This window comes from Heteronotia binoei, chromosome 5, assembly GCF_032191835.1.
Source record: "Heteronotia binoei isolate CCM8104 ecotype False Entrance Well chromosome 5, APGP_CSIRO_Hbin_v1, whole genome shotgun sequence".
NCBI lineage: Eukaryota > Metazoa > Chordata > Lepidosauria > Squamata > Gekkonidae > Heteronotia > Heteronotia binoei.
In genome coordinates this window covers 2190176-2214642 of record NC_083227.1, presented here as the reverse complement: position 1 = coordinate 2214642, position 24467 = coordinate 2190176, and the positions used below count along the sequence as shown (strand labels likewise).

Here is a 24467-nt window from a genome sequence, read left to right as displayed (position 1 = left end):
TGACCCTGGAGGTCCCTTCCCACTCTAAGGTTCTGTGATCCTGGTCTGCAGACGAAACAAGGAGGCTCCATCTGATTCACTGGGGGAATCACTCGGTGTCTTTTGAGAAGGGTTGTTGATGTAGCTCTGATCCCTTTTGATTTCTTTTTGCCTTTCTGATATGTTTTCATCTCTCTCTCCATAGGCATATAAATAAGGGAGTATTTCCAAAATTGGAGGCAGCCCAAGAGGAAGGGAAGGAGATGGAAGAGGACCCAGAAGGACCTGGAATTGGCAAAAGCTTAATCAAAGGTCTCCATCACCTCCAACCAGGAAGTGGTGCTGATTTCGGGGAAACTTCTGTGCGAGAGAGCTTGGCTCACGATGCTACGTCCTCAGATGTATGCAGACGATGCTTCCGGCAGTTCCGCTACCATGAGGCCGATGGACCCTCGAGAGGTTTGCAGCCAGCTCCATGGACTTTGCAGCCAGTGGCTGGAGCCGGAGAGGCACACCAAGAAGCAGATCGTGGACTGGTGATCCTGGAGCAGTTCCTGACTCTCCTGCCCCAGGAAATGCAGGGCTGGGTCAGAGGATGTGGGCCGGAGACCAGTTCCCAGGCGGTGGCCCTGGCCGAAGGTTTCCTCCTAAGCCAGGCAGAGGAGAAGAGGCAGGCAGGACAGGTGAGGGAGCTTCACACAGTCCCTTTGAGCTGTGATCTTCCACCTTAGCCTAAGGCCTCCCTGCCCAATATGTATCCCTCCAGGCATTTCCTTCTGATTCCTTCTTCCTTCTGATGGTCATCTAGCCTCTGCTTAAAAACCTCCATGGAAGGAGAGCCCACCACCTCCTGAGCCCCCTGATTCTTGTTGCTGTGGTTGAAGCAGCTCTGTTGATGGATGCAGGGATGGGGACAGGGCAAGATTTGCTTCCTTGCTTCCTCCTCTTCCCTGTCTCTCTTCCTGCTGTTCCAGAGGTGGGGACCATCTGTGAAGATGGAAGTGGAGTTCCTTGAGGAGGAAGGGTTTCCTTTGGAGGAAGAGCAGAAGGCGCAGGCCCAGGAGTGTGCCCAAGAGGCCCTCTCACACGGTAAGGGTGCCCTGTGGGCCCATTGTGAAATTGTTGGATAGAAGGTTCAGGAAAGGAGGAAAAGGAAATACTTCTGTGCACCTCACAGAGTGGACTTCTGGGAGTGGCCGTCGGATGTCTTTTATTTATTTAATTCTATTTATATCCCGCCCTCCCTGCCAAAGCGGGCTCAGTAATGGGGGCCACTCACTCACTTGAAGGGATTTGTGGAGGGCAATTTCATTCCCAGTAGAACTGTGTCATAATTATAAACGCGGCCAGGCCATGTTTGACTTTCTGTATCTATATACATAATTCCCAAGTCATGTTGGCAGCATTCCATGCACATCACAACCCATTGGCCCATCACAGCTCAGTCAGAATCTCTGGCCTCCCATTGGCTGACCCCCCCTGCCCCCGCCTACTCGGGCTCCGCAGTGCTGAACAAACTGCCAAAACGGTCTCACCTCAGACAGCAGTGTTGTTGCCCCCCTGTCCGCAGCCCACACAGGCTCCTAGCAGAATAGCCACGGAGCTGCCCCACCTTTCCTGTCTCTCCTGCCTCTTTCCTCCAATCCCCCCTCTCTCTCCCTCCTCCCCTCAGCCTCATCCCAGGATTGTTGACTGAGGAGACAGGGTTGCTAACTCCAGGTTGGGAGATTCCCTGGAGATTTGAGGGCTGCAGCCTGGATTTCGTAACTCTCTGTGAGGTTATTTTTCCATAAGCCTCTGCTCTTTTTGCTGGCAGCCAGTTTTCCTTCTAAGCCGAGTTAGTGTGAGCAAGCCCTGTGCAAGCCCCAGTCGTTTCCAACTCTGGGGTGACGTCAAATCATGACTTTTGACGGGGTGGTTTGCCATTGCCTTCCCCAGTCATCTACACTTCCCCCCCCCAGCAAGCTGGGTACTCATTTTACCAACCTCGGAAGGATGGAAGGCTGAGTCAACCTTGAGCCGACTACCTGAACCCAGCTTCCGCTGGGATCGAACTCAGGTCGTGAGCAGAGAGCTTAGGACTGCAGTATTGCAGCTTTGGCGCGTATTTTAAGCCTTGGCTCACACATGTTTGTCTTAGCTCAGGAAAAATGGCCCCAGAGCAAACTACTTTATGCAGTGGCTCACAACTTTAATACCAGTAGCTCACGAAGTAGAATTTTTGCTCACAAAGACTCCACTGCTTAAAGGGAGTAATGCTGGCAGCCTAGGCATGAAAACTACAACCCTGTTTTGTATATTTGCCTTTGCCTGAATTCATATTCAACATTGTGGCATTTAGAAAGAATAGATGTGATTACTAAGAGCCAGCATGGGTTTCTCAAGAACAAGTCATGTCAGACTATCCTGATCTCTTTTTTTGAGGAAGTGACTACCTTGCTGGATCAGGGGAATGCTGTAGACATCATTTATCTTGATTTCAGTAAGGCTTTTGATAAGGTTCCACATACTATCCTTGTTGACAAGTTGGTAAAATGTGGTTTGTATCCTGTTACCATTAGGTTGATCTGTAACTGGTCGACAGATCGCACTCAAAGTGTGCTTGTGAATGGTTCCTCATCCTCTTGGAGAGGAGTGATAAGTGGAGTGCCTCAAAGATCTGTCCTGGGACCTGGGATCTGTCCTGGGACGCTGAACATGAGTCAACAGTGTGATGCGGTGGCTAAAAAGGCAAATGCAATTTTGGGCTGTATTAACAGAAGTATAGGTCCAGATCACGTGATGTGATGGTATCGCTTTACTCTGCTCTGGTAAGACTTCACCTGGAGTATTGTGTTCAGTTTTGGGCACCACATTTTAAGAAGGATATAGACAAGCTGGGTCCCAGAGGAGGGTGACAAAGATGGTGAGGGGTCTGGAGACCAAGTCCTATGAGGAAAGGCTGAAGGAGCTGGGGATGTTTAGCCTGGAGGGGAGGCGGCTGAGAGGTGAAATGGATCACCATCTTCAAGTACCTGAAGGGCTGTCCTATAGAGGATAATGTGGAATTGTTTTCTGTCGCCCCAGACGGTAGGACCAGAACCGATGGGTTGAAATTAAATCAAATCTGAAACACATATAAATTAGGTGTATGATAGTTGCCTTGTCTGCCAAGGTCTTTTTGACATCTCCACTAATAAAATATATCTGGGCAAAATAGACTGAAAAGAGTATAGATATGGGGCTTCTGGCTTTGTTCAGGGCTGCTTGGTGAATACCCCACCTAATGTTGAGCCGGAAACTCTTTTGATTTAATTTCAGCCCATTGGTTCTGGTCCTACCTCCTGGGGCCGCAGAAAACAATTCCACACCATCTTCTAGATGACAGCCCTTCAAGTCCTTGAAGATGGTGATCCTATCACCTCTCAGCCGGCCTCCTCTCCAGGCTAAACATCCCCAGCTCCTTCAACCTTTCCTCATAGGACTTGGTCTCCAGACCCCTCACCATCTTTGTTGCCCTGTCACAGTTTCAAGCTCTGGAGTTCACAGGATTAGTGTCACAGAAGTCTGAAATGTGCTGGCAGTGTTTATAACTCTCCCCCCTCCCAGCCTCATGGGAACCTGAGGTATCTCCTTCACCCCACCCCCCAAGTTTACTCAAAATTTCAGGGCAAGGTTTCACATTGCATGAATTGGGATTCAAACAAGCAAACATGAAGTCTAGGCTAACACTTTCTTCCAATGTTTTCTCCCTCACAGACAGTGAAGAGACGGTGCTGAGCCGCCATCTTTGTGGAAGAGTAGAAATGGCTGCTGCCCCTGCAGTCCAGGTAGGGGAGATGAGCAGGGGACCGCCTGAGTTCCCCCGTCTTCCTCAGGGGGGCTTTTGCTCCTGCAGTTGCTGCTCATGTGTCTGAGCGAGAGGGGCTCTGAAGGCGCTCCCTTTACCCCCCTGGCAAGCTCTCCATCCTGCACCACCCCAGAATTGCCCCTGTCCAGAGTACAGTCTTGACTGGGACAGTCTCTGATGAGGAAACCTGCTTTTTCTTCAGGGGTCCTTTTCCTTCGAGGAGGTGGCTGTGTTTTTCACCGAGGCTGAGTGGCCCTGCTGGATCCAGACCAAAGAGATCTCTACAGGGAAGTCATGCTGGAGAACTATGGGAATGTGGCCTCTCTGGGTAAGAATCTTTCCAAGGTGCGAATTGCTGCCATTGTGATGATGTGTGAATCAAGATATGGAAAAGCAATAGGTCCTTGTGAGGCTTGGTGCTGTACTCCCCCCTCTGGAGGACTCCAGGAGCTGGGTGGGCTCTGAGATCAGCCGACACACCGGGCTGGTCCAGGGGCCACTGTGGTCAATGTCGTGGCCAGCAGGAGAGGCAGGGTGGGTGTAGTGACCTGAGGTGGAGACAGACAAAGGCCTCGTGTTACTCTTCCTTCTCTTCTCTCTGTCCCAAAGAAAGCAGGGATGTACAAAAGGCTGCAGTGGAGACAGACAAAAGGCTGGAGAGTCTCTCAAGAGGATCTCAACAAAATATTCCTTCCCAAGTGAGCTGGCTGGCAAGTGAGTGTGCTGTATCGTTATGTCAATAGGATGGGCAAAGATAATAGAATCCTAGAGTTGGAAGGGACCTTCAGGGTCATCTAGTCCAACCCCCTGCACAATGCAGGAAACCCACAAACTCCTCCCCCTAAATTCACAGGATCTTCATTGCTGTCAGATGGCCATCTATCCTCTGTTTCAAAACCTCCAAGGAAGGAGAGCCCACCACCTCTCAAGGAGGAAGTCTGTTCCACTGAGAAATTGCTCTAACGGTCAGGAAGTTCTTCCTAAAGTTGAGCTGGAAACTCAACTTTCAACTCAACTTTCAACTCATTGGTTCTGGTCCTACCTTCCAGGGCCACAGAAAACAATTCCACACCATCTTCTGTATTACAGCCCTTCAAGTACTTGAAGATGGTGATCATTTCACCTCTCAGCTGCCTCCTCTCCAGGCTAAACATGCCCAGCTCCTTCAGCCTTTCCTCATAGGACTTGATCTCAGACCCCTCACCATCTTTGTCGTCCTCCTCTGGACCCATTCCAGCTTGTCTATATCCTTCTTAAAATGTGGTGCCCAAAACTGAACACAAGACTCCAGGTGAGGTCTTCCCAGAGCAGAGTAAAGCGATACCATCACATCACGTGATCTGGAAACTATACTTCTGTTGATACAGCCCAAAATTGCATTTGCCTTTTTAGCCACCGCATCACACTGTTGACTCATGTTCAGCGTATGATCCACTAAGACCCCTGGATCCTTTTCGCACGTACTACTGCTAAGATAAGTCTCCCCCATCCTATAACTATGCATGGGATTTTTCCTACCAAATTGCAGAACTTTACATTTATCCCTGTTAAAATTCATTTTCTTGATTTTAGCCCTGTTTTCCAGCCTGTCCAGTTCATCCTGTATCCTGTTTCTGTCTTCTACTGTGTTTGCAACCCCTCCCAATTTAGTATTATCGGTCACGGTGGATTTCAGCTTCACTTCTAAGGAACTCTTAGTTGGGTAGAATTAGAAAGCCTTCTGGGTCAGGAGAAATGGAGGCCTTTTGGAGCTTGAGATCTTGGGAATTCTTCCTGGGGTAAGCTCAATTCTGGCTCTTTTAGCTCCTTTAGGGGCTCCATTGCCCTTAAATACTGGATATTCCAAGGAAAGGTGAGGTATTTACCTAAGGACAGCTTTGCTGGATGAGTCAGAAGCTCATCAACCTTTTCCTATTATGGTCATTCACATGTCTCCAGGCCTCCCCTCCCCCACCCAACAGCTGATATCTCTTCCAAAACCCATGGGGGTTCCCTTAGAATTGTGGGGTTCCCTTGGAGAGGTACTGCCTTTGCCAAGAATAGGGTAACTTACAAACAGAACCAATAATATACCAGGCAGAAAAGGTGCACAAGCTAAAGCCAGCTCCTGTTGACTATTAAGATTCCCAGACCTGGTGTGCAGTGTGAGAAGTCTTCCCTGGGTGCTCAAAGTCATCTGGTGAGAGTTGGACATTACCACGGTTACCAGAGGACTATGGCTAACGTCTCTCTTCTGCAAATGGCTAACGTCTCTCTTCTGCAAATCTTGTGAAAAGTTACTCACCAGCAGAATGCCAGAGCTAAAACAGTCAGATACACCTTTGCAAATGGATATACATTTAGCAAACGAAAGAATGGAGATGATCTGGACAGGCTGGAAAACTGGGCTCAAATGAATAAAACGCATCTTTATGGAGATAAACGTAAAGTTTTCCATGTAGGTGGGGAAATCAAATGCATTAGTATAGGATGGGGGAGACTTGTCTCGAAAGTAGTATGTGCGAAAGGGATCTACGAGTCTTTTCGGACTATGCACTGAACACGAGTCAGCAATGTGATGCAGTAGCTAAAAGGGTAGGTGTGATTTTTGGCCTGTAACATCCAGGTCATGCAAAGTGATGATATTGCTTTACTCTGCTCCGGTTAGACCTTGCCTACAGTATTGTGTTCAGTTTGGGGTATCACTAGGGCTTTTTTTGTAGCAGGAACACCTTTGCACATTAGGCCACACTCCCCTGATATAGCGGCCCTATGGCGCAGAGTGGTAAAGCAGCAGTACTGCATTACTGTGTTCTGAACTCTCTGCTCACGACCTGAGTTCTATCCCAGCGAAAGCTGGTTCAGGTAGCCAGCCCAAGATCAGCCTTCCATCCTTTAGAGGTGGGTAAAATGAGTCCCCAGCTTGCTGGGGGGAAAGTGTAGATGGACTGGGGAAGGCAATGGCAAACCAACCCATAAAAAAGGCTGCCGTGAAAACGTTGTGAAAGCAACGTCACCCCAGAGTAAGAAACGACTGGTGCTTGCACAGGGGATCTTTCCTTTTTCCCCTGATATAGCCAAACCTCCAAGGGCTAAAAGTAGGCCCTGTAATAAGAGCCCTGTAAGCTCTTGAAGATTGACTACATTGGGAATTCCTGCTGCAAAAAAGGACCTGGGTACCACAATTTAAGAAAGGTATGGACAAGCTGAAATGTGCCCATAAGAGGGGAATCAAGATATGAGCAGACAGGAGACTAAGTCCAATGAAGAAAGGTTGAAGAATCTGGGCCTGTTTAGCCTGGAGAGGAGGCAGCTGAGAAGTGATAGGATCACCATCTTCAAGTACTTGAAGGGCTGTCATCTAGGGGATGGTGCAGAACTGTTTTCTGCGGCCTCCAGAAGGTAGGACCAGAACCAATGGGTTGAAATTAAATCAGAAGAGTTTTGAGCTAAACGTTAGGAAGAACTTCCTGACCGTTAGAGCGGTTCCTCAGTGGAACAGGCTTCCTCAGGAGGTGGTGGGCTCTCCTTCCTTGGAGGTTTTAAAACAGGGCTAGATGGCCATCTGACAGCAAAATTGATTCCTGCTGCAAAAAAGGACCTGGGTACCACAATTTAAGAAAGGTATGGACAAGCTGAAATGTGCCCATAAGAGGGGAATTAAGATATGAGCAGACAGGAGACTAAGTCCAATGAAGAAAGGTTGAAGGATCTGGGCCTGTTTAGCCTGGAGAGGAGGCGGCTGAGAATTGATAGGATCACCATCTTCAAGTACTTGAAGGGCTGTCATCTAGGGGATGGTGCAGAACTGTTTTCTGCGGCCTCCAGAAGGTAGGACCAGAACCAATGGGTTGAAATTTGGTGTAGTGGTTAAGTGCGCGGACTCTTATCTGGGAGAACCGGTTTGATTCCCCACTCCTCCACTTGCACCTGCTGGAATGGCCCTGGGTCAGCTATAGCTCTGGCAGAGGTTGTCCTTGAAAGGGCAGCTGCTGTGAGAGCCCTCTCGGCCCCACCCACCTCACAGGGTGTCTGTTGTGGGGGGAGAAGATATAGGAGATTGTAAGCCGCTCTGAGTCTCTGATTCAGAGAGAAGGGCGGGGTATAAATCTGCAATTCTTCTTCTTCTTCTGTGGACAGAGGCAGATCTTGAGAAGGAGGGCAGGAAGGGTAGTATCGGTGCTTAGTTCTCACGGCCCTTTTTTACTAGTCTAGGGAAATGGCAATCACGACTTTGAGGTCAGGCAACATTTTTCCCCCAGGCCAATTTGGCCATTGATCCTGGAGGATTTTTGTTTTTGCTGCCTTCTGAGCACGGAGCAGTGGTCACTGGGGCTGTGGGGGGGAGGTATTTCTGAATTTCCTGCACTGTGCAGGGGGTTGGACTAGATGACCTTGAAGGCCGAAGGAAACTTCAGAAATAGAGATGGACCAGAGAAGCATGTCGAATTCTCAGAGTGTGGAAAGAAGTTCAATATGAATTTCAGTTTTCAAAAGCACCAACAGACCCACACAGGGAAGAAACCATTTGAATGTTTTGTTTTTAATGAATACATTTTTTATATACCAAATTGTGTAACAAAACCGCAGTTTACAGATAACAACAAGGATAGTGAAAAATCAACAAAAGCAACACATATTTAAAACTGTAATCTATCCTATAACAATATATTCGCAGCTAAAGTTTTATGCTTCTTACAGATCAGTTCCTTCCATTTGAATGTTCAGAGTGCAGAAAGAGATTCAGTACGAATGGCAATCTCCAACAGCATCTTCGAACCCACACAGGGGAGAAACCTTTTAAGTGCTCAGAGTGTGGAAAGAGATTCAGTCATCGTGGCAATCTTCAAAAGCACCGAAGAACGCATACAAGGGGAGAAACCATTTGAATGCTTAGAGTGTGGAAAGAGATTCAGACTCAGTGGACATCTTCAGCAACATCAAAGAGCCCACACAGGGGAGAAACCTTTTGAATGCTCAGTGTGTGGAAAGAAATTCAGTCAGAGCAGCCATCTGCAACAGCATCTTCGAACCCACACAAGGAGAGAAACCTTTTGAATGCTTGGAGTGTGGAAAGAGATTCAGTCTGAGTTCCGACCTTCAAAAGCATCAAAGAACACACACAGGGGAGAAGCCTTTTGAATGTTCAAAGTGTGGAAAGAGATTCAGTCAGAGTGGTGATCTTCAACAGCATCTAAGAACCCACACAGGGGAGAAGCCGTATGAGTGCTTAGAGTGTGGAAAGAGATTCAGACTCAGTGGACATCTTCAACAACATCAAAGAGCCCACACAGGGGAGAAACCTTTTAAGTGCTCAGAGTGTGGAAAGAGATTCAGTGTGTGTTCCAGTCTTCAACAGCACCGAAGAACGCACACAGGGGAGAAACCATTTGAATGCTCAGAGTGTGGAAAGAGATTCAGTGTGAATTCCAGTCTTCAACAGCATCTAAGAACCCACACAGGGGAGAAGCCGTATGAGTGCTTAGAGTGTGGAAAGAGATTCAGACTCAGTGGACATCTTCAACAACATCAAAGAGCCCACACAGGGGAGAAACCTTTTAAGTGCTCAGAGTGTGGAAAGAGATTCAGTGTGAGTTCCAGTCTTCAACAGCACCGAAGAACCCACACAGGGGAGAGGCCTTTTGAATGCTCAGACTGTGGAAAGAGATTCAGTCAGAGGAGCACTCTTAAAAAACATGAGAGAACCCACACAGGGAAGAAACCCTTTGGATGTTCAGGAGTGTGAAAGAGATTCAGTCAGAGTGGCACTCTTCAACAGCATCGAAGAACCCACACAGGGGAGAAACCTTTTGAATGCTCAGAGTGTGGAAAGAGTTTCAGTTGGAGTAGCACTCTTCAACAGCATCAAAGAACCCACACAGGTGAGAAACCATTTGAATGCTCAGAGTGTGGAAAAAGATTCAGTCGGAGTGGTCATCTTCAAAAGCATCAAAGAACCCACACAGGTGAGAAACCATTTGAATGCTCAAAGTGTGGAAAGAGATTCAGTATGAGTTCCAATCTTCGAAAGCACCAAACAACCCATACAGGGGAGAAGCCTTTTTCATGCTCAGTCGCAGTAGCCATCTTCAACGACATCAGTCGCAGTAGCCATCTTCAACGACATCAGAAAACCCACAGAGGGGAGATGCCTTTTGAATGCTCAGAGTGTGGAAAGGGATTCAATCAGAGTGACCTTCTTCAAGAGCATCAAAGAACTCATACAGGGAGAGAAACTCTTTGAGTCCTTAATAGAGTGTGGAAAGAGAGGAACTTGCAGTTGGACTTTTTGAGTACATCTGCCAAATGACATAAGCAGGACCCATGTAATCCCTTTGGTCGGGAAAAGAGTACTTCTCTTATTTCACGAGTAAAAGACAACCAGAGACCACATAAAGCGGTGAAACAATATAAACCCTTGTAAAAATCTTTAATCAGAAATCTGACCCAAATGAAGAAGAAATGTTACAGATGGTCAGACTACAGAAGGAGCTTTAGCTGTGTCTGAAGCCCTCGGATAGATCCCAGAAGGAAGGAAGCAAAGGTAGACTCTGCCAGAAGAAGAAGATAGAAGATATTGGATTTATATCCCACCCTCCACTCCGACGAGTCTCAGAGCGGCTCACAATCTCCTTTATCTTCCTCCCCCACAACAGACACCCTGTGAGGTGGGTGGGGCTGGAGAGGGCTCTCACAGCAGCTGCCCTTTCAAGGACAACCTCTGCCAGAGCTATGGCTGACCCAAGGCTATGCTAGTAGGTGCAAGTGGAGGAGTGGGGAATCAAACCCGGTTCTCCCAGATAAGAGTCCGCACACTTAACCACTACACCAAACTGGCTCTCCAGCTGAAGTAGATCCAAGATCAGCTCCTGTCTCTTTTAGCATGGAGGATTCCACAAGGGAGTTTTAGACATTAAAAGGCCTAAATTTGATTTAAGTTCATTGTGAGGCCTCACTTTAGGCCTTTTCTACTTAAAGAGATAGAAAAACCTCTCTCTGTCTTTGTGCTGAGACAAGAGCACAGAGGAAAGAACTCCTGTTTCATGCTGACCTTCCACATTGCCAGAATTAACAGCTGGATGCAGGTGGGACAGAAGTTGTCTTGTTCAGTTCTGATCAGTGGACTTAGGAACTTTCTCTAGAATCCAGGAACTCTTGGAGAGTCTTTGAAATGTAAACTTTGTGATTAGTAATTGCTGATCACAGCAGTGTCTGTGATAATCCAGGCCAGATATGTGAAAAACAGGAATTGTGAGAATCTTTTGGTGAGATTTATTGGGAAGAGAGTATATAGATATAGTTTAAAGATTTTTATGTGTTCCTGGCAGATGATGCTCATAGAAGAGGATTGTGGAGGAGAAATAAGGGCTGCCCGAAGAGCCAGGGTATAAAGTATTGATCTGTTCTGATTTATATCAGGGATGACCTTTGAAAGGGAGTTTTTGTTAATGTGGAAATTTCGCCAATCAAGACATTTATTCTCTTGGCAATTATCCTTTCTGACAAATGACCCTAGGATAAGCAAGCTGCTTGGCTTTCTTGGATGATCTGCGAGGGTGACCGAGGTGAGATGGGGGTTCTAGAAACTGCGGATTGTTTTCAGGCTCGATGTTATTTACGAAGCTATAAGATACTTTATATATGTTAGGGTTTGTAGAATCTTTCGGGATCGAGTGCCGTGTTCTACTGGAGAAAGTTTTCCTTCCAGACGTTTTGTTCTCAGCTGCGGAGAACATCCTCAGTGGCATTGCAGCCGGAGCAGGCGCTCAGACCTTCTTGGCTGCTGTGACCTTCTGTGCCTGCTCCGGCTGCAACGCCACTGAGGATGTTCTCCGCAGCTGAGAACGAAACGTCTGGAAGGAAAACTTTCTCCAGTAGAACACGGCACTTGAGCCCGAAAGATTCTACAAACCCTAATGATGTTACCAGCCGTGAAAACCTGAAAACTTTTATATATGTTGTTAACACTTAGTTCTAAAGGAGGGCTGTGTTTTATCAAATTAACTGTGAAAGATTACAGAAGCACATCTCAAGGAGCCTCACATTCAAGGTCTGAACAGAGACTCCAGCAGAGATACTTCTGAGACTCTCAAAATTCCTTTGAATATTCCAGAATCTAAAGCCTGGGAGAAAACTCTGGGACCCTGTCTGGCAGAGTTGACTAGCCCACCTGGACTGGAACCACCAGAGTATGGGTGCCACCATCTGTGGTATTGAGGGGGAGTCAGAAGAGACACCCTCCACCCCCTCTCCCTTTCCCAGAGCAGTTGCAGCTGTGTAAGCACATGCCTGAAACAGCCAATGGTTTAAACCTAGGGACTGATGCCACTTCTCCCTCTATTAGGTCTTTTTCTCCTGTAGCTTGAGGTTTCTACACCTCTCCTACACCGAAGAAGAAGCATTCTCTCACAAGACCCCCAAAGCTGGTATTTTGGCACACCACCAATATAAGGCTGCCTGAAGAAGTGAGAGCAGCCTCTCTTCGTAGATCTTCCAGGGGCACTGCAAGGCCTACTCATCTGCCAGGGGTTTATAATGAAATAAATCCCCCTTTTTATATAGTGGGACAACTACTGCATTCAGCCATGCTGAAGGGACTAGGCTAGTTCTGTCTACAGTTGTGAACAAGGACGCAAGAGGAGAAGCCCACCAGTCTGGGTCTAATTTCAAGATTTCGGAAGGGGTAGGCTCAGGGCTGGGGCCTTTTAATTCTTTGGAGCACACTAATGGGGGCACCATTAATCCTTCGATTTCCTCTGGTGACCAAGGGGCCCAGTCAGGTAGATCAGCTAAAGGAATCTCAAAGGGTTTAACAGAGGTTGGTTCTTGATGGAACAGAAGTGAAAAGTGCAGGAACCAGACGTAAGAAGAAAGGGCAGACCAGGAGGGCTCATCAGCCTGGAAAGCACCCGAAACTACGGCCCAGAACTTTTTAGAGTTATTTAAGGTTGTAGCATGATTTAGCACATCCCATTTGGTCTTAATATAATCAAATTCTTTTTTTTATAAGTTGGTGCAGCTGATGCTTAAGCTGAAAATATTCTAATGGCAATATTAGGGCCTTTGAATCGCAATAACGGCTATAAACTTTATATAGCATGGTTTTGGTTCCCTTGCATTCTCAGTCAAACCATAGATGTGTGGGGTTTACTGAATTGGTTGCCCCCCTGCTTGGAACACCCTAAATTAACACTCAGGGATTCAGAGATACAAGATATTAGGGAATAATAATATAGACTGACATAGATGCGCTTAAGGTCCCGAGATTCTTGAATGTCCAGAGATTTCAATGTCACCGAGAGGCCTGCCAAGTTGGTGTATCCTGCTCTAAAGTTGCAACAAAGGATATCACACAGGTGTGTATGAAAGTTGTGTTTCTGTATTAATCTGTATTGTTATTCTTATGCCAATAAAGGCTAATTTGACTTGAAATAAATCACACAGTCTAATAGCAAACTTGGCCAAATCTGAGTGTACCCACATGCGGTGGCAGGAGTCGTGGCCGGTCAGAACTTTCGACAAACTGAAAATTTCCCAGGGTTGCAGAAAAATAAGAAATATCTTAAGATAAACTGTTTTTTAAAACCCAAAAGGATGAAAGCAGCATCTGTAGCTTTAAGAAATGGATTCCCTCAGTGACTGCTGCTAGGCAACCAGGGCATTCCATACTGGGTTTCTGTGAGTGACAGGCGGTGTGTGTGTGTGTGTGTGTGTGTGTGTGGATATGGGAGGGTCCATTTCGGGGGTGTTTTGGCCTTTGAAGAAGGACTCCTGGAGTGAGGCCTTGCTGGGGTTACGCTTCCAGATTGGGGGATTCCTTGGGGGTTGAGCCTTGGCTATGGTGGGGTTTGGGAAAGAGAAAAGCCTCAGCCTGATATAATTCATTTATTTACATCTTTTAATAGACCACCAAAAATATTGGACACAAATGCATTAAATAATGGACACTAGTGTAGTTTCTATTGTTTCTTGTGTTGCCGTGTTTTTTCTGTCTTGCATTTTATTTCACCTTAATAAAAGTCACACTTAAACAAAGAGGGTAGTTTGCCCGTCTCCCTCAGAATCAAGGTGGATTTCACAAAGGGAGTCACTGAATAGTCAACAAGATGAGGCATTCAACAAACAATATAATAGGATTAGAGTTACTGTAAGATGACTTGAACTGGATATAGATGTTGATATACAAATGCTAGAAGTGTTCGAAGTAAAATTGGGGAGTTGGAATGTTTAGTGTTGGGAGAAAACATAGACATTGTGGGAATTTCAGAAACTTGGTGGAATGAGGAGAATCAGTGGGACATGGTGATTCCTGGATATAAGTTATATTGGAAGGATAGGGAGGGAAGGGTTGGAGATGGGGTGGTTCTGTATGTCAGAGAGTGTATACAGTCCAATAAGACTGAGAAGGTAAGAGGGGTGACATGTTAGAGGTTTACAAGATTATGCATGGGATACAGAAGGTAGATAAAGAAGTACTTTTCTCCCTTTCTCTCAATACGGAAACTCATGGACATTCAATGAAATTGCTGAGCAGTCAAGTTAGAATGGATACAAGGAAGTCCTTCTTCACCCAAAGGGTGATTACCACGTGGAATTCACTGCCATAGGAGGTGGTGGTGACTACAAGCATAGCCAGCTTCAAGAGGGGATTAGATAAGCATACGGAGCAGAGGTCTATCAGTGGCTATTAGCAACAACTTATTGTTGGATCTCGTGTCTTGGCCCCACTGATGGACCTCTTGGTGGCACCTGGTTTTTTTGGCCACTGTGTGACACAGAGTGTTGGAATAGATGGGCCTGATTCTGCATGGCTTCTCTTATGTTCTTTCGATTTAGATTCACTTCTGGAAATGCTATGGGTCAAAATAGTGGGCCCAAAAGGAAACTTAACTCTGGGAATTGATTATTGTCCACCACATCAAAAGATAAGAGCGTGATTATAAAATGACGAGAGAGTTAAAGTCAGCAGCTAGAAGTAAAAACTGTGTCTTAATGGGTGGTTTCATCGACGTGTGTTTAGGTTGGGAGAAAGATTGAGTTTCTAGACACTCCACCTCCAACCCTTCCCTCCCTATCCTTCTGGTATAATTTACATCCAGGAATCACCGTGTCCCACTGATTCTCCTCATCCCACCAAGTTTCTAAGATGCCTACGATGTCTGTATCGGGGTGTCAAACTCATTTCCGGATCTAACATAACTGAGACCATTTTGGGCCGGGCCGTATGTGTTCCTATTTAAGATTAGGTAGCAGAGATAGAAACTTTATAAAGGACACAAACACAATTAAAGATTTAAAAAAAACGGTTAAACATGCTTAAAACATTAGCACTTGTTGGTCTTAAAGGGGCTTTATTTCTCCCATGGGATCCAGGGAACTGGGTAAAGGAAGCTCTGGCTCTTTCCTTCCTTCCCCAGGGGACTAGGGAGTGGGAGAAGCCTCAACCAACAGAAGGAAGAGAGGCTTGGCTCAGTAGCTCTGCTGTGTGATTGAGAGCACTGGCAAAGCAAGCCATTCCTCCCCAAGGAAGGAGCCTCAACCAATGGAGAAAATAGAGGCTTTGCTCTATAGCTCCTGTGCGATTGAGCAAGCCTTGCAAAGCAAGCGGTAATGGAGAAAGAAGCGAGAAAGAGGGAGAAGGAAGCAGATGACAGCCTGTTGCTCAGGGGCCTGATACAAGTCCTTTGGGGAGGGCGGGGCTGATTTGGCCCCTGGACAACATGTTTGACACTCCCAACACTAAGCATCCCAAGTCCCCAGTTTTGCCTTGGACACTTCTAGCATTTTTATATAGACATCTCTAATTTCCCAGGCAAGTTAGGCCTACAACCTACTCCCTGCTGCCTTGAGAAGTTCTTCCTAATGTTGAACCAGAAACTCTTTTGATTTAATTTCAACCCATTGGTTCTGGTATTACCTTTCGGGGCCACAGAAAACAATTCCACACCGTCCTCTAGATGACAGCCCTTCAAGTACTTGAAGATGGTGATCCTATAACCTCTCAGCCTCCTCCTCTCCAGGCTAAACATGCCCAGCTCCTTCAACCTTTCCTCAGAGGACTTGGTCTCCAGACCCCTCGCCAACTTCATCGCCCTCCCCTGGGCCCGTTCTAGCTTGTCTGTATCCTTCTTAAAATGTGGTGGCCAAAACTGAACACAAGACTCCAGGTGAGGTCTTACCAGAGCAGAGCAAAGCGATACCATCACATCACGTGACCTGGACACTACACTTCTGTTGATACAGCCCAAAATTGCATTTGCCTTTTTAGCCGCCGCATCACACTGTTGACTCATGTTCAGCTTATGATCCACTAAGACCTCTAAATCCTTTTCGCACATACTACTGCTAAGACAAGTCTCCCCCGTCCTATAACCATGCATTGGATTTTTCCTACCTAAATGCATAACTTTACATTTATCCCTGTTAAAATTCGTTTTATTGGTTTTAGCCCAGTTTTCCAGCTTGCAAAGATCATCCTGTATCCTGTTTCTGTCGTCTTCTGTGTTTGCAACCCCTCCCAATTTAGTCTCATCTGCAAATTGAATAAGCATTCCCTTTATTCCTTCTTCCAAATCTTTTATAAAGATGTTGAACAAAACAGGTCCCAGGACAGATCCTTGAGGCACTTCTTGCATTCCAGAAGGGCTCCATCTCCACTTCCCAGCAAAGGCCCTCCAGAGCGCCGCCTCTCTTTCTCTCTTTCCCGGGACTGGAAACCTTCTCCGCCCCCCAAGACTTCCATGCAAGGAGACCTCCCCGGGATCCGGATGCAGCTGCAAGGGGGGGGGGGGTCCCGGCTGCTCCGCCTTCCTTCCTTCCTTCCTCCCTCTCTTTCTTCCTTCCTTCCTTCCTTCCTTCCTTCCTTCCCTCCCTCCCTCCCTCTCGGGGGCAATTCAGAAACTTCTCCCCCCCCCCAGAAGAGCCTTCCCCCCCCCCCCCGCAGCGCTGGACAGAGATGAAGCCGCTCCCGGGCCTGTTCCCAGCTCCCGGACCCAGGCAGAGCGGCTGCGCTTCTTCCAGGCTGGGAGGGAGCCCCACTGAAGGGGAGGGCTGGTGAGAGCTCCCCCCCAGCACCAAGAATGCAGCCATTTGTCCCTCCCCCAAAGGGAAGAAGCATCATCTCCAGGAATCTCCCGAGCAGGAGGTGTCAAGCGTCTCCCGCAGGCCAGGCTCCCCAGAGCAACTCTCCCCCCCGCCGAGACTGGTGGGGAGGAAGAAGACCAGGGGGTCTCCCAAAGACCCCAAAGGCGCTTTGGAGGGGGCAGGGAGCCCTTCGCCGCCGCCTGCAGCACCGCAAGGGTTAAAGGGAGCGCGCGGGGAGGCCCGGCCAGGCGGGGGGGGGGGGGGAGGCCTGGCTCCTGAATTGGCAGAGGAAGCAGGAAGTGACTTCAGATCTGCAGGGGGAAGGAAGGGGGGGGCATCTTATTTGCAGCAGCCGGAGCCCGGGAAGGTCTCCTCGCAAGTAAGTGGGGGAGGGAGATGCACGGGGGGGCGCTTTTGCATTTGCCGGGGAGTGGAGATGGAGCCTTTTTTGGAATGCAAGAGAGATTTCTTAAAATGCAGCCGCTCCTTCTCCGGGCTCTCTCCGCTGCTGCTGCCCTCCTCCCCTTGGGGGGCCTGGCTGGGAGGGGGCAGAATGCGGCATGGGGGGCTGGAGTGGGCGCGGTCCTCCGGGAAGGACCCCTGGAGGAGATCAGGGACCCACCAGGTGCAAATGCAGGCCTTGTGTGATGCAGGTGAAGGGATGCCTGCCCACCTTGGGTGTGAGTCCCTGCCCGGCTCATTGGAGCTATTAGGATGGAGTTTGGGGGCACAGAGAAGATGGGGAGCAGGACCCACAACCTGCCTTCCCTGGGCCAGTCGCTGAGCCCCCGGCTGGCTCAAAGGGCAGGAACTGGCGCTGTAGAGAGTTGGAGCACTTCGCCCTCTTTTCCTGGCTGCAGTGCTGCAGTTGCCATGCATCGAGCTGATCCCGACGCTCTGTGCCTCCTCGGGTATCGAACCTGGCATTTAGCAACTGCGCCCCTGAGGAGGCCACCTCGCCTGCGGTTTTGGGTTTGGCTGCTGGGCAGAGAACAGGCAGCCCTCTGTGCATCTCCTCCTACAAATACCCTGCTGAGCGAGGCCTCAAGGATGCCAGTTGGGAAGAAGAAGACTGCAGATTTATACCCCGCCCTTCTCTCTGAATCAGAGGCTCAGAGCGGCTTCCAATCTCTTATATCTTCTTCCCCCACATCAGACAACTTGTGAGGTGGGTGGGGCTGAGAGGGATCTCCCAGAAGCCGCCCTTTCAAGGACAGAGGCTCAGAGCGGCCTACAATCACCTTTCCCTTCCACCCTCACAAGAGACACCCTGTTTGGTGGGTGGGGCTGAGAGGGCTCTCTCAGCAGCTGCCCCTTCAAGGACAGAGTCTCAGAGCGGCCTACAATCACCTTTCCCTTCCACCCTCACAAGAGACACCCTGTGAGGTGGGTGAGGCTGAGAGGGCTCTCTCAGCAGCTGCCCCTTCAAGAACAGAGTCTCAGAGCGGCCTACAATCACCTTTCCCTTCCTCCCCCACAACAGACACCCTGTGAGGTGGGTGGGGCTGAGAGAGCTCTCCCAGAAGCTGCCCTTTCAAGAACAGAGTCTCAGAGCGGCCTACAATCACCTTTCCCTTCCACCCTCACAACAGACACCCTGTGAGGTGGGTGGGGCTGAGAGGGATCTCCCAGAAGCTGCCCTTTCAAGGATAGAATCTCAGAGTGGCCTACCATCTCCTTTCCCTTCCTCCCCCACAACAGACACCCTGTGAGATGGGTGGAGATGAGAGGGCTCTCACAGCAGCTGCCCTTTCAAGGACGGAGTCTCAGAGGGGACTACAATCTCCCATATATTCTCTCCCCACAACAGACACCCTGTGAGGTGGGTGGGGTTGAGAGGGCTCTCACAGCAGCTGCCCTTTCAAGGACAACCTCTGCCAGAGCTACGGCTGACCCAAGACCATTCCAGCAGCTGCAAGTGGAAGAGTGGGGAATCAAACCCAGTTCTCCCAGATTAGAGTCTGCGCACTTAACCACTAACCCAAACTGGCTGTCTGTTTTTGAAGAAGATAATGGCTTTATATCCCGCTCTACACTTTGAAATTTTGGGGAGTTTGGGGTTAGAAGACGACGACTGCAGATTTATACCTTGCCCTTCTCTCTGAATCAGAGACTCAGAGCGGCTCACAATCTCCTTTATCTTCCTCCCCCACAACAGACACCCTGTGAAGGGGGTGGGGCTGAGAGGGCTCTCACAGCAGCTGCCCTTTCAAGGACAACTCCTATGAGGACTATGGATGACCCAAGGCCATTCCAGCAGCTGCAAGTGGAGGAGTGGGAAATCAAACCCGGTTCTCCCAGTTAAGAGTCTGCACACTTAACCACTACACCAAACTGGCATGCTTCTTCTCCCCTTTCCCTGGAGTTCAGCTGACCCTGGTAGAGGCAGGATGGAGGGGAGGGTTTACTGGACCTTCACAGGGCTGGTCTGGATGCCTAGATCTGTGTCCTGGTGGCATCCAGACTCCTGCAATGCCCCTCACATGGCTGGTCTCCCCCTTATGTGGGAAATACCCAGTGGGGGCAGAATGCCACAATCAGACTATTGCTGGCAGCTAGATGGAGCAAGGGCAATACCCCCTTTCTGCCGTCTCCCCACTCAGTTTACAGGAGGTCGGACTAGATGACCCTGGAGGTCCCTCCCAACTCTATGATCCTGGTCTGCAGGCTAAGCAACGAGGCTCCATCTGATTCGGGGGGGGGGGGAATCACTAGGTGTCTTTTGAGCCCAAGAGGAAGGGAAGGAGATGGAAGAGGAGGACCCAGAAGGAGCTGGAATTGGCAAGGGCTCAAGCAAAGGTCTCCATCCCCTCCAAGCAGGGAGTGGTGAATCTGGGGAAAGAGCTGAGCCAGAGGTCTTGCCTCGGGAGACTTGGACTGCAGATGTACACAGCCAAAGGTTCAGGCAGTTCCGCTACCAGGAGGCCGAAGGGCCCCGAGAGGTTTGCAGCCAGCTCCATGGGCTGGAGCCAGAGAGGCACAAAGAAGCAGATCGTGGACCTGGTGATCCTGGAGCAGTTCCTGACTCTCCTGCCCCAGGAAATGCAGGGCTGGGTCAGAGGATGCGGGCCGGAGACCAGTTCCCAGGCAGTGGCCCTGGCCGAAGGTTTCCTCCTGAGCCAGGCAGAGGAGAAGAGACAGGCAGGACAGGTGAGGGAGCTTCACACAGTCCCTTCGAGCTGTGATCTTCCACCTTAGCCTAAGGCCTCCCTGCCCAATATGTATCCCTCTAGGCACTTCCCCAGGGTTGCTAGACAACCAGATCCCTGATTCTTGCAGCTCTATTGATGGATGCAGGGATGGGGAATGGAGCGTGTTTTGCTTCCTTGGTCTTTAGCCTTCCTGCTCTTCCTTATCTCTCTTCCTGCTGTTCCAGATGTGAGGTCCATCTGTGAAGATGGAAGCGGAGTTCTCTGAGGAGGAAGGGTCTCCTTTGGAGGAAGGAGAGCAGAAGGTGCAGGCCCAGGAGCGTGCCCAAGAGGCCCTCTCAGACGGTAAGGGTGCCCTATGGTCAGATTTGGGCCCGGTGTGAAGTTGTTGGATAGAAGGTTCAGGAAAGGAGAAGGAAATACTTCTGTGCACCACACAGAGTGGACTTCTGGGACTGACAGTCATAGGACGTAGCGATGGCCACTCAGTCACTTGAAGGGATTTGTGGAGGGCAATTTCATTCTCAATAGAACTGTGTCAGAATTATAAGAGAGACTAGGTCACGTCTGATTTTCTATATTCTTCTATATTAGTCTGAATTAGCTGATAAATCTCTATAAGGTTATTTGCCCCATAAACTTTTTCTTTCCGCCAGTTTTCCTTCTAAGCTGAGTCAGTGTGAGCTAGCTCACAGCTTTTTAGCTCATATATTTTTGTCTTAGCTCAGGAAGGACGGCCCCAGAACAATGCAGTAGCCAAATCGCTTTCTCACAACATATAAACATAGGAAGCTGCCTTCTACTGAATCAAATCCATCAAAGTCCATCAAAGTCAGTATTGTCTACTCAGACTGGCAGCGGCTCTCCAGGGTCCCAAGCTGAGGTTCTTCACGCCTACTTGCCTGGACCCTTTTGAGTTGGAGATTCCGGGGATTGAACCTGGGACCTTCTGCTTACCAAGCAGATGCTCTACCACTGAGCCACAGCCCCATGCATGGCTCTCCAGGGTCTCAAGCTGAGGTTTTTCACGCCTACTTGCCTGGACCCTTCTTAGTTGGAGATGCCGGGGATTGAATCTGGGATCTTCTGCTTACCAAGCAGAGGCTCTACCACTGAGCCACCATCCCTCCCCAACTTTAATGCTAGTAGCTAACAAAGTAGAATTTTTGCTCTCAAGACTCCATTGCTTATAGGGAGTATTGCTGGCAGCCTATGCATGAAAACGACAAATCTGTCCTGTACATTTGCCTTTGCCTGAGTTCGTATTTGACATTCCCCAGCTTCCAAGTGCCTGGTTCCAAAGCCAAAACATAAATTAGATGTACGAGAGTTGCCACGTCTGCCTAGATCTTTTTGACCTCTAAGCTAATTAAATATATCTGGGTAAAATAGACTAAAAAGAGTAAAAATATGGGCATTCTGGCTTTCTTCGAGGCCGCTTGGTGAACACTTTACCTGTGTCTGTCTCGATCTTGCAACCCAGGAATCTTTTATTTTGTTCTTTCTAAAGCATACACTATATCAGGTATTGTGGTCTTCTATATATCCTATTGATATTGAATATGTGTGTTCAATTTTGGGCACCCCATTTTAAGAAGGATCTAGACAAGCTGGAAGGGGTCCAGAGGAGAGCGACGAAGATGGTGAGGGGTCTGGAGACCAGGTCCTGTGAGGAAAGGTTGAAGAAGCTGGGCATGTTTAACCTGGAGAGGAAGCGGCTGAGAGGTGATAGGATCACCATCTTCAAGGACTTGAAGGGCTGTCCTCTAGAGGATGATGTGGAATTGTTTTCTGTGGCTCCAGAAGGCAGGACCAGAACCATTGGGTTGAAATTAAATTAAAAGAGTTTCCGGCTCAACATTAGGAAGAACTTCCTGACCATTAGAGCGATTCCTCAGTGGAAGAGGCTTCCTCCTTGGGAGGTGGTGGGCTCTCCTTCCTTGGAGGTTTTTAAGCAGAGGCTAGATTGCCATCTGACAGCAATGAAGATCCTGTGAATTTAGGGGGAGGTATTTGTGAAGTTTCCTGCACTGAGCAGGGGGCTGGACTAGATGACCCTGGAGGTCCCTACCAACTCTATGATTCTGTATGCTACCAAGTATTACTTGTGTGTGGGTTTTAAAAATTTATAAATAGCTTTTGTTCAGAGTAACTCTCTCTCTCGTGAAGCCTGTGTTCCGTAACCCTAATGGGGTTGGGGATACCAGGCAGAAGCCTGAACCCCTAAAATCCCCCCAAAAGAATGTAAGAGAAGCCATCTTGGATCCGGCCAATGGTCCCTCCAGTCCAAGATTCTGTGTCCCACAGTGGCCAAAACCCAGGTGCCATTAGGAGGACAACCAATGTTGGGGTCAGAACTCTAGAAGCCCAGATAGATGTTGGAAATGTAAAAAACGTGAAGGTTCTTTCTACCATGTGTGGTGGACTTGTGAAAGAGCGAAAAAGTACTGATTCAACAAGAGATTTCTAAGATCTTGGGATACGAATTTAACAAAGTTGCAGAGACTTTTCTGTTGGGACTACAAATGGAAACATTTCCAAAAGAAGATAGAACTTTAATCTGGTACTTGCTCTCAGCCGCTAGGACATTGCATGCGCAGTTGTGGAAGCAAGAAAAAATACCAGAGAAATGGGATTGGATTATAAAAATTATGACATGGAGTGAAATGGACAAATTAACAAGAATATTAAGAGACTATGATTTGGAAGTTTTTAAGATGGAGTGGAAGAAGTTCAGAAGATACGTAGAAAAAGAGTGGAAAATAAAAGGACATTGGACAATTTTTGATAATGATTAAGTTTTAAAAGAAGAATATAACTTTTGGTTTTTTTTAATAGTTAAGGGTACTTTTAATATTTTTTTAAGTAAATAAAACTGGTGGGGGTCAAATAACGGGGGGAGGGGTGGGAGAAAAGTAAGATATGGGGTAGATAAATTTTTCTTTTTAAGTTGTAAGATATTGATATAGATTTGCTACCATATGTTACCAATAAAATTGTTTATACTCTGAACTCTAGAAGCCCTCCCACTGTTACCCCACAAGCACCAAGAAGGCAGAGAATCGCCATTGTAGCTTGTGGCTAAAAGCCACTCATGAACCTTCACTCCATACATTTATCCTATCCACTCTTGAAACTGTGTGTGCTTGTAGCTCCCGCCACTTCCTGCGGCAGTGAGTTCCTCATGTTAACTAAAGTATTCCTATCTCACGTACCTTCCGTTAGAGAAGGGAGAGCCAGACTGCGACTCCCGGAGCTGTTTCTCCCCCCCCACGCCACCGATGCCCAACAACTCTGCTTTGAAAACGGAGAGCGAGTAAAAAAAAATTAAAGCAAAGAGGAAGCCAGGCAGGTGGACAGGCAGCCAGAAGACTCTGTTCACTGGCAGCGAAGGCCCGCCCCCAGCTCCCTGCAGCCCCCAATCAGGCCAGGATGAGCCTGGGGGGCAGCTGCGATCTCGTCTTTGTCGCTGCCCCAAGTTGGAAATGACTACCAGAGAGAGGGAGAGAAGTCTCTTTCCCGCCCAGCCAGGGGAAAAGGAAAAGGAAAGGTGCCATTGTGCAAGCCACAGTCGTTTCCGACTTGGGTGACGTTGCTTTCACAGTGTTTTCACGGCAGACTTTTTACGGGCTGCTTTGCCATTGCCTTCCCCAGTCATCTGCACTTTTCCCCCAGCAAGGAGGGACGGTGGCTCAGTGGTAGAGCATCTGCTTGGGAAGCAGGAGGTCCCAGGTTCAATCCCCGGCATCTCCAAAAAAGGGTCCAGGCAAATAGGTGTGAAAAACCTCAGCTTGAGACCCTGGAGAGCCGCTGCCAGTCTGAGCAGACAATACTGACTTTGATGGACCGAGGGTCTGATTCAGTATAAGGCAGCTTCATATGTTCATATATATGTTCATATGTCCTCATTTTATCGACCTCGGAAAGGTGGAAGGCTGAGTCAACCTTGGGCCGGCTGCCTGAAAACTCAGCTTCCACCAGAGATCGAACTCAGATCCTGAGCAGATGCTGCAGTGATCCAGAGAGAGGGAGGGAACAGTCCCTCTGTGGGCTCTCCAAAGTGCCTCCGTTTACAATGTAAATAGTTTTTTTGGGTGGGGGGCAGAACACTGTATGGAGGAGAAAACAAAAGCCTTTTTTGTTGTTGTTGTTTTAAATATAACATGGGTAGGAAGTGCCTCTTTGCTCTTGCTTAAGGTGTTGAGCTGAGCAAACAATGTTGCAGATTCATTGTTGATGTTAGCTGCAGTAGAGTCCTAGAGTTGGAAGGGACCTCTGGGGTCATCTAGTCCAACCCCCTGCACAATGCAGGAAACTCACAGACACTTCCCCCTAAATTCACAGGATCCTCATTGCTGTCGGATGGCCATCCAGCCTCTGTTAGAAAACCTTGTCTATATCCTTCTTAAAATGTGGTGCCCAAAACTGAACACAAGACTCCAGGTGAG

At 48.3% G+C, this 24467-nt stretch overlaps 1 protein-coding gene across 1 annotated transcript in view; it reads left to right on the top strand.

Annotated features, from left to right (window-relative positions):
• Window positions 1-24467, top strand: part of LOC132571380 (zinc finger protein 850-like) — an 86185-nt gene that overhangs the window by 40723 nt on the left and 20995 nt on the right. The window contains 5 exon segments of the mRNA XM_060238178.1: window positions 954-1068; window positions 3718-3788; window positions 8641-8658; window positions 8660-8827; window positions 8829-9894. Of these exon segments, the coding sequence (XP_060094161.1) occupies window positions 954-1068; window positions 3718-3788; window positions 8641-8658; window positions 8660-8827; window positions 8829-9894 (1438 nt within the window).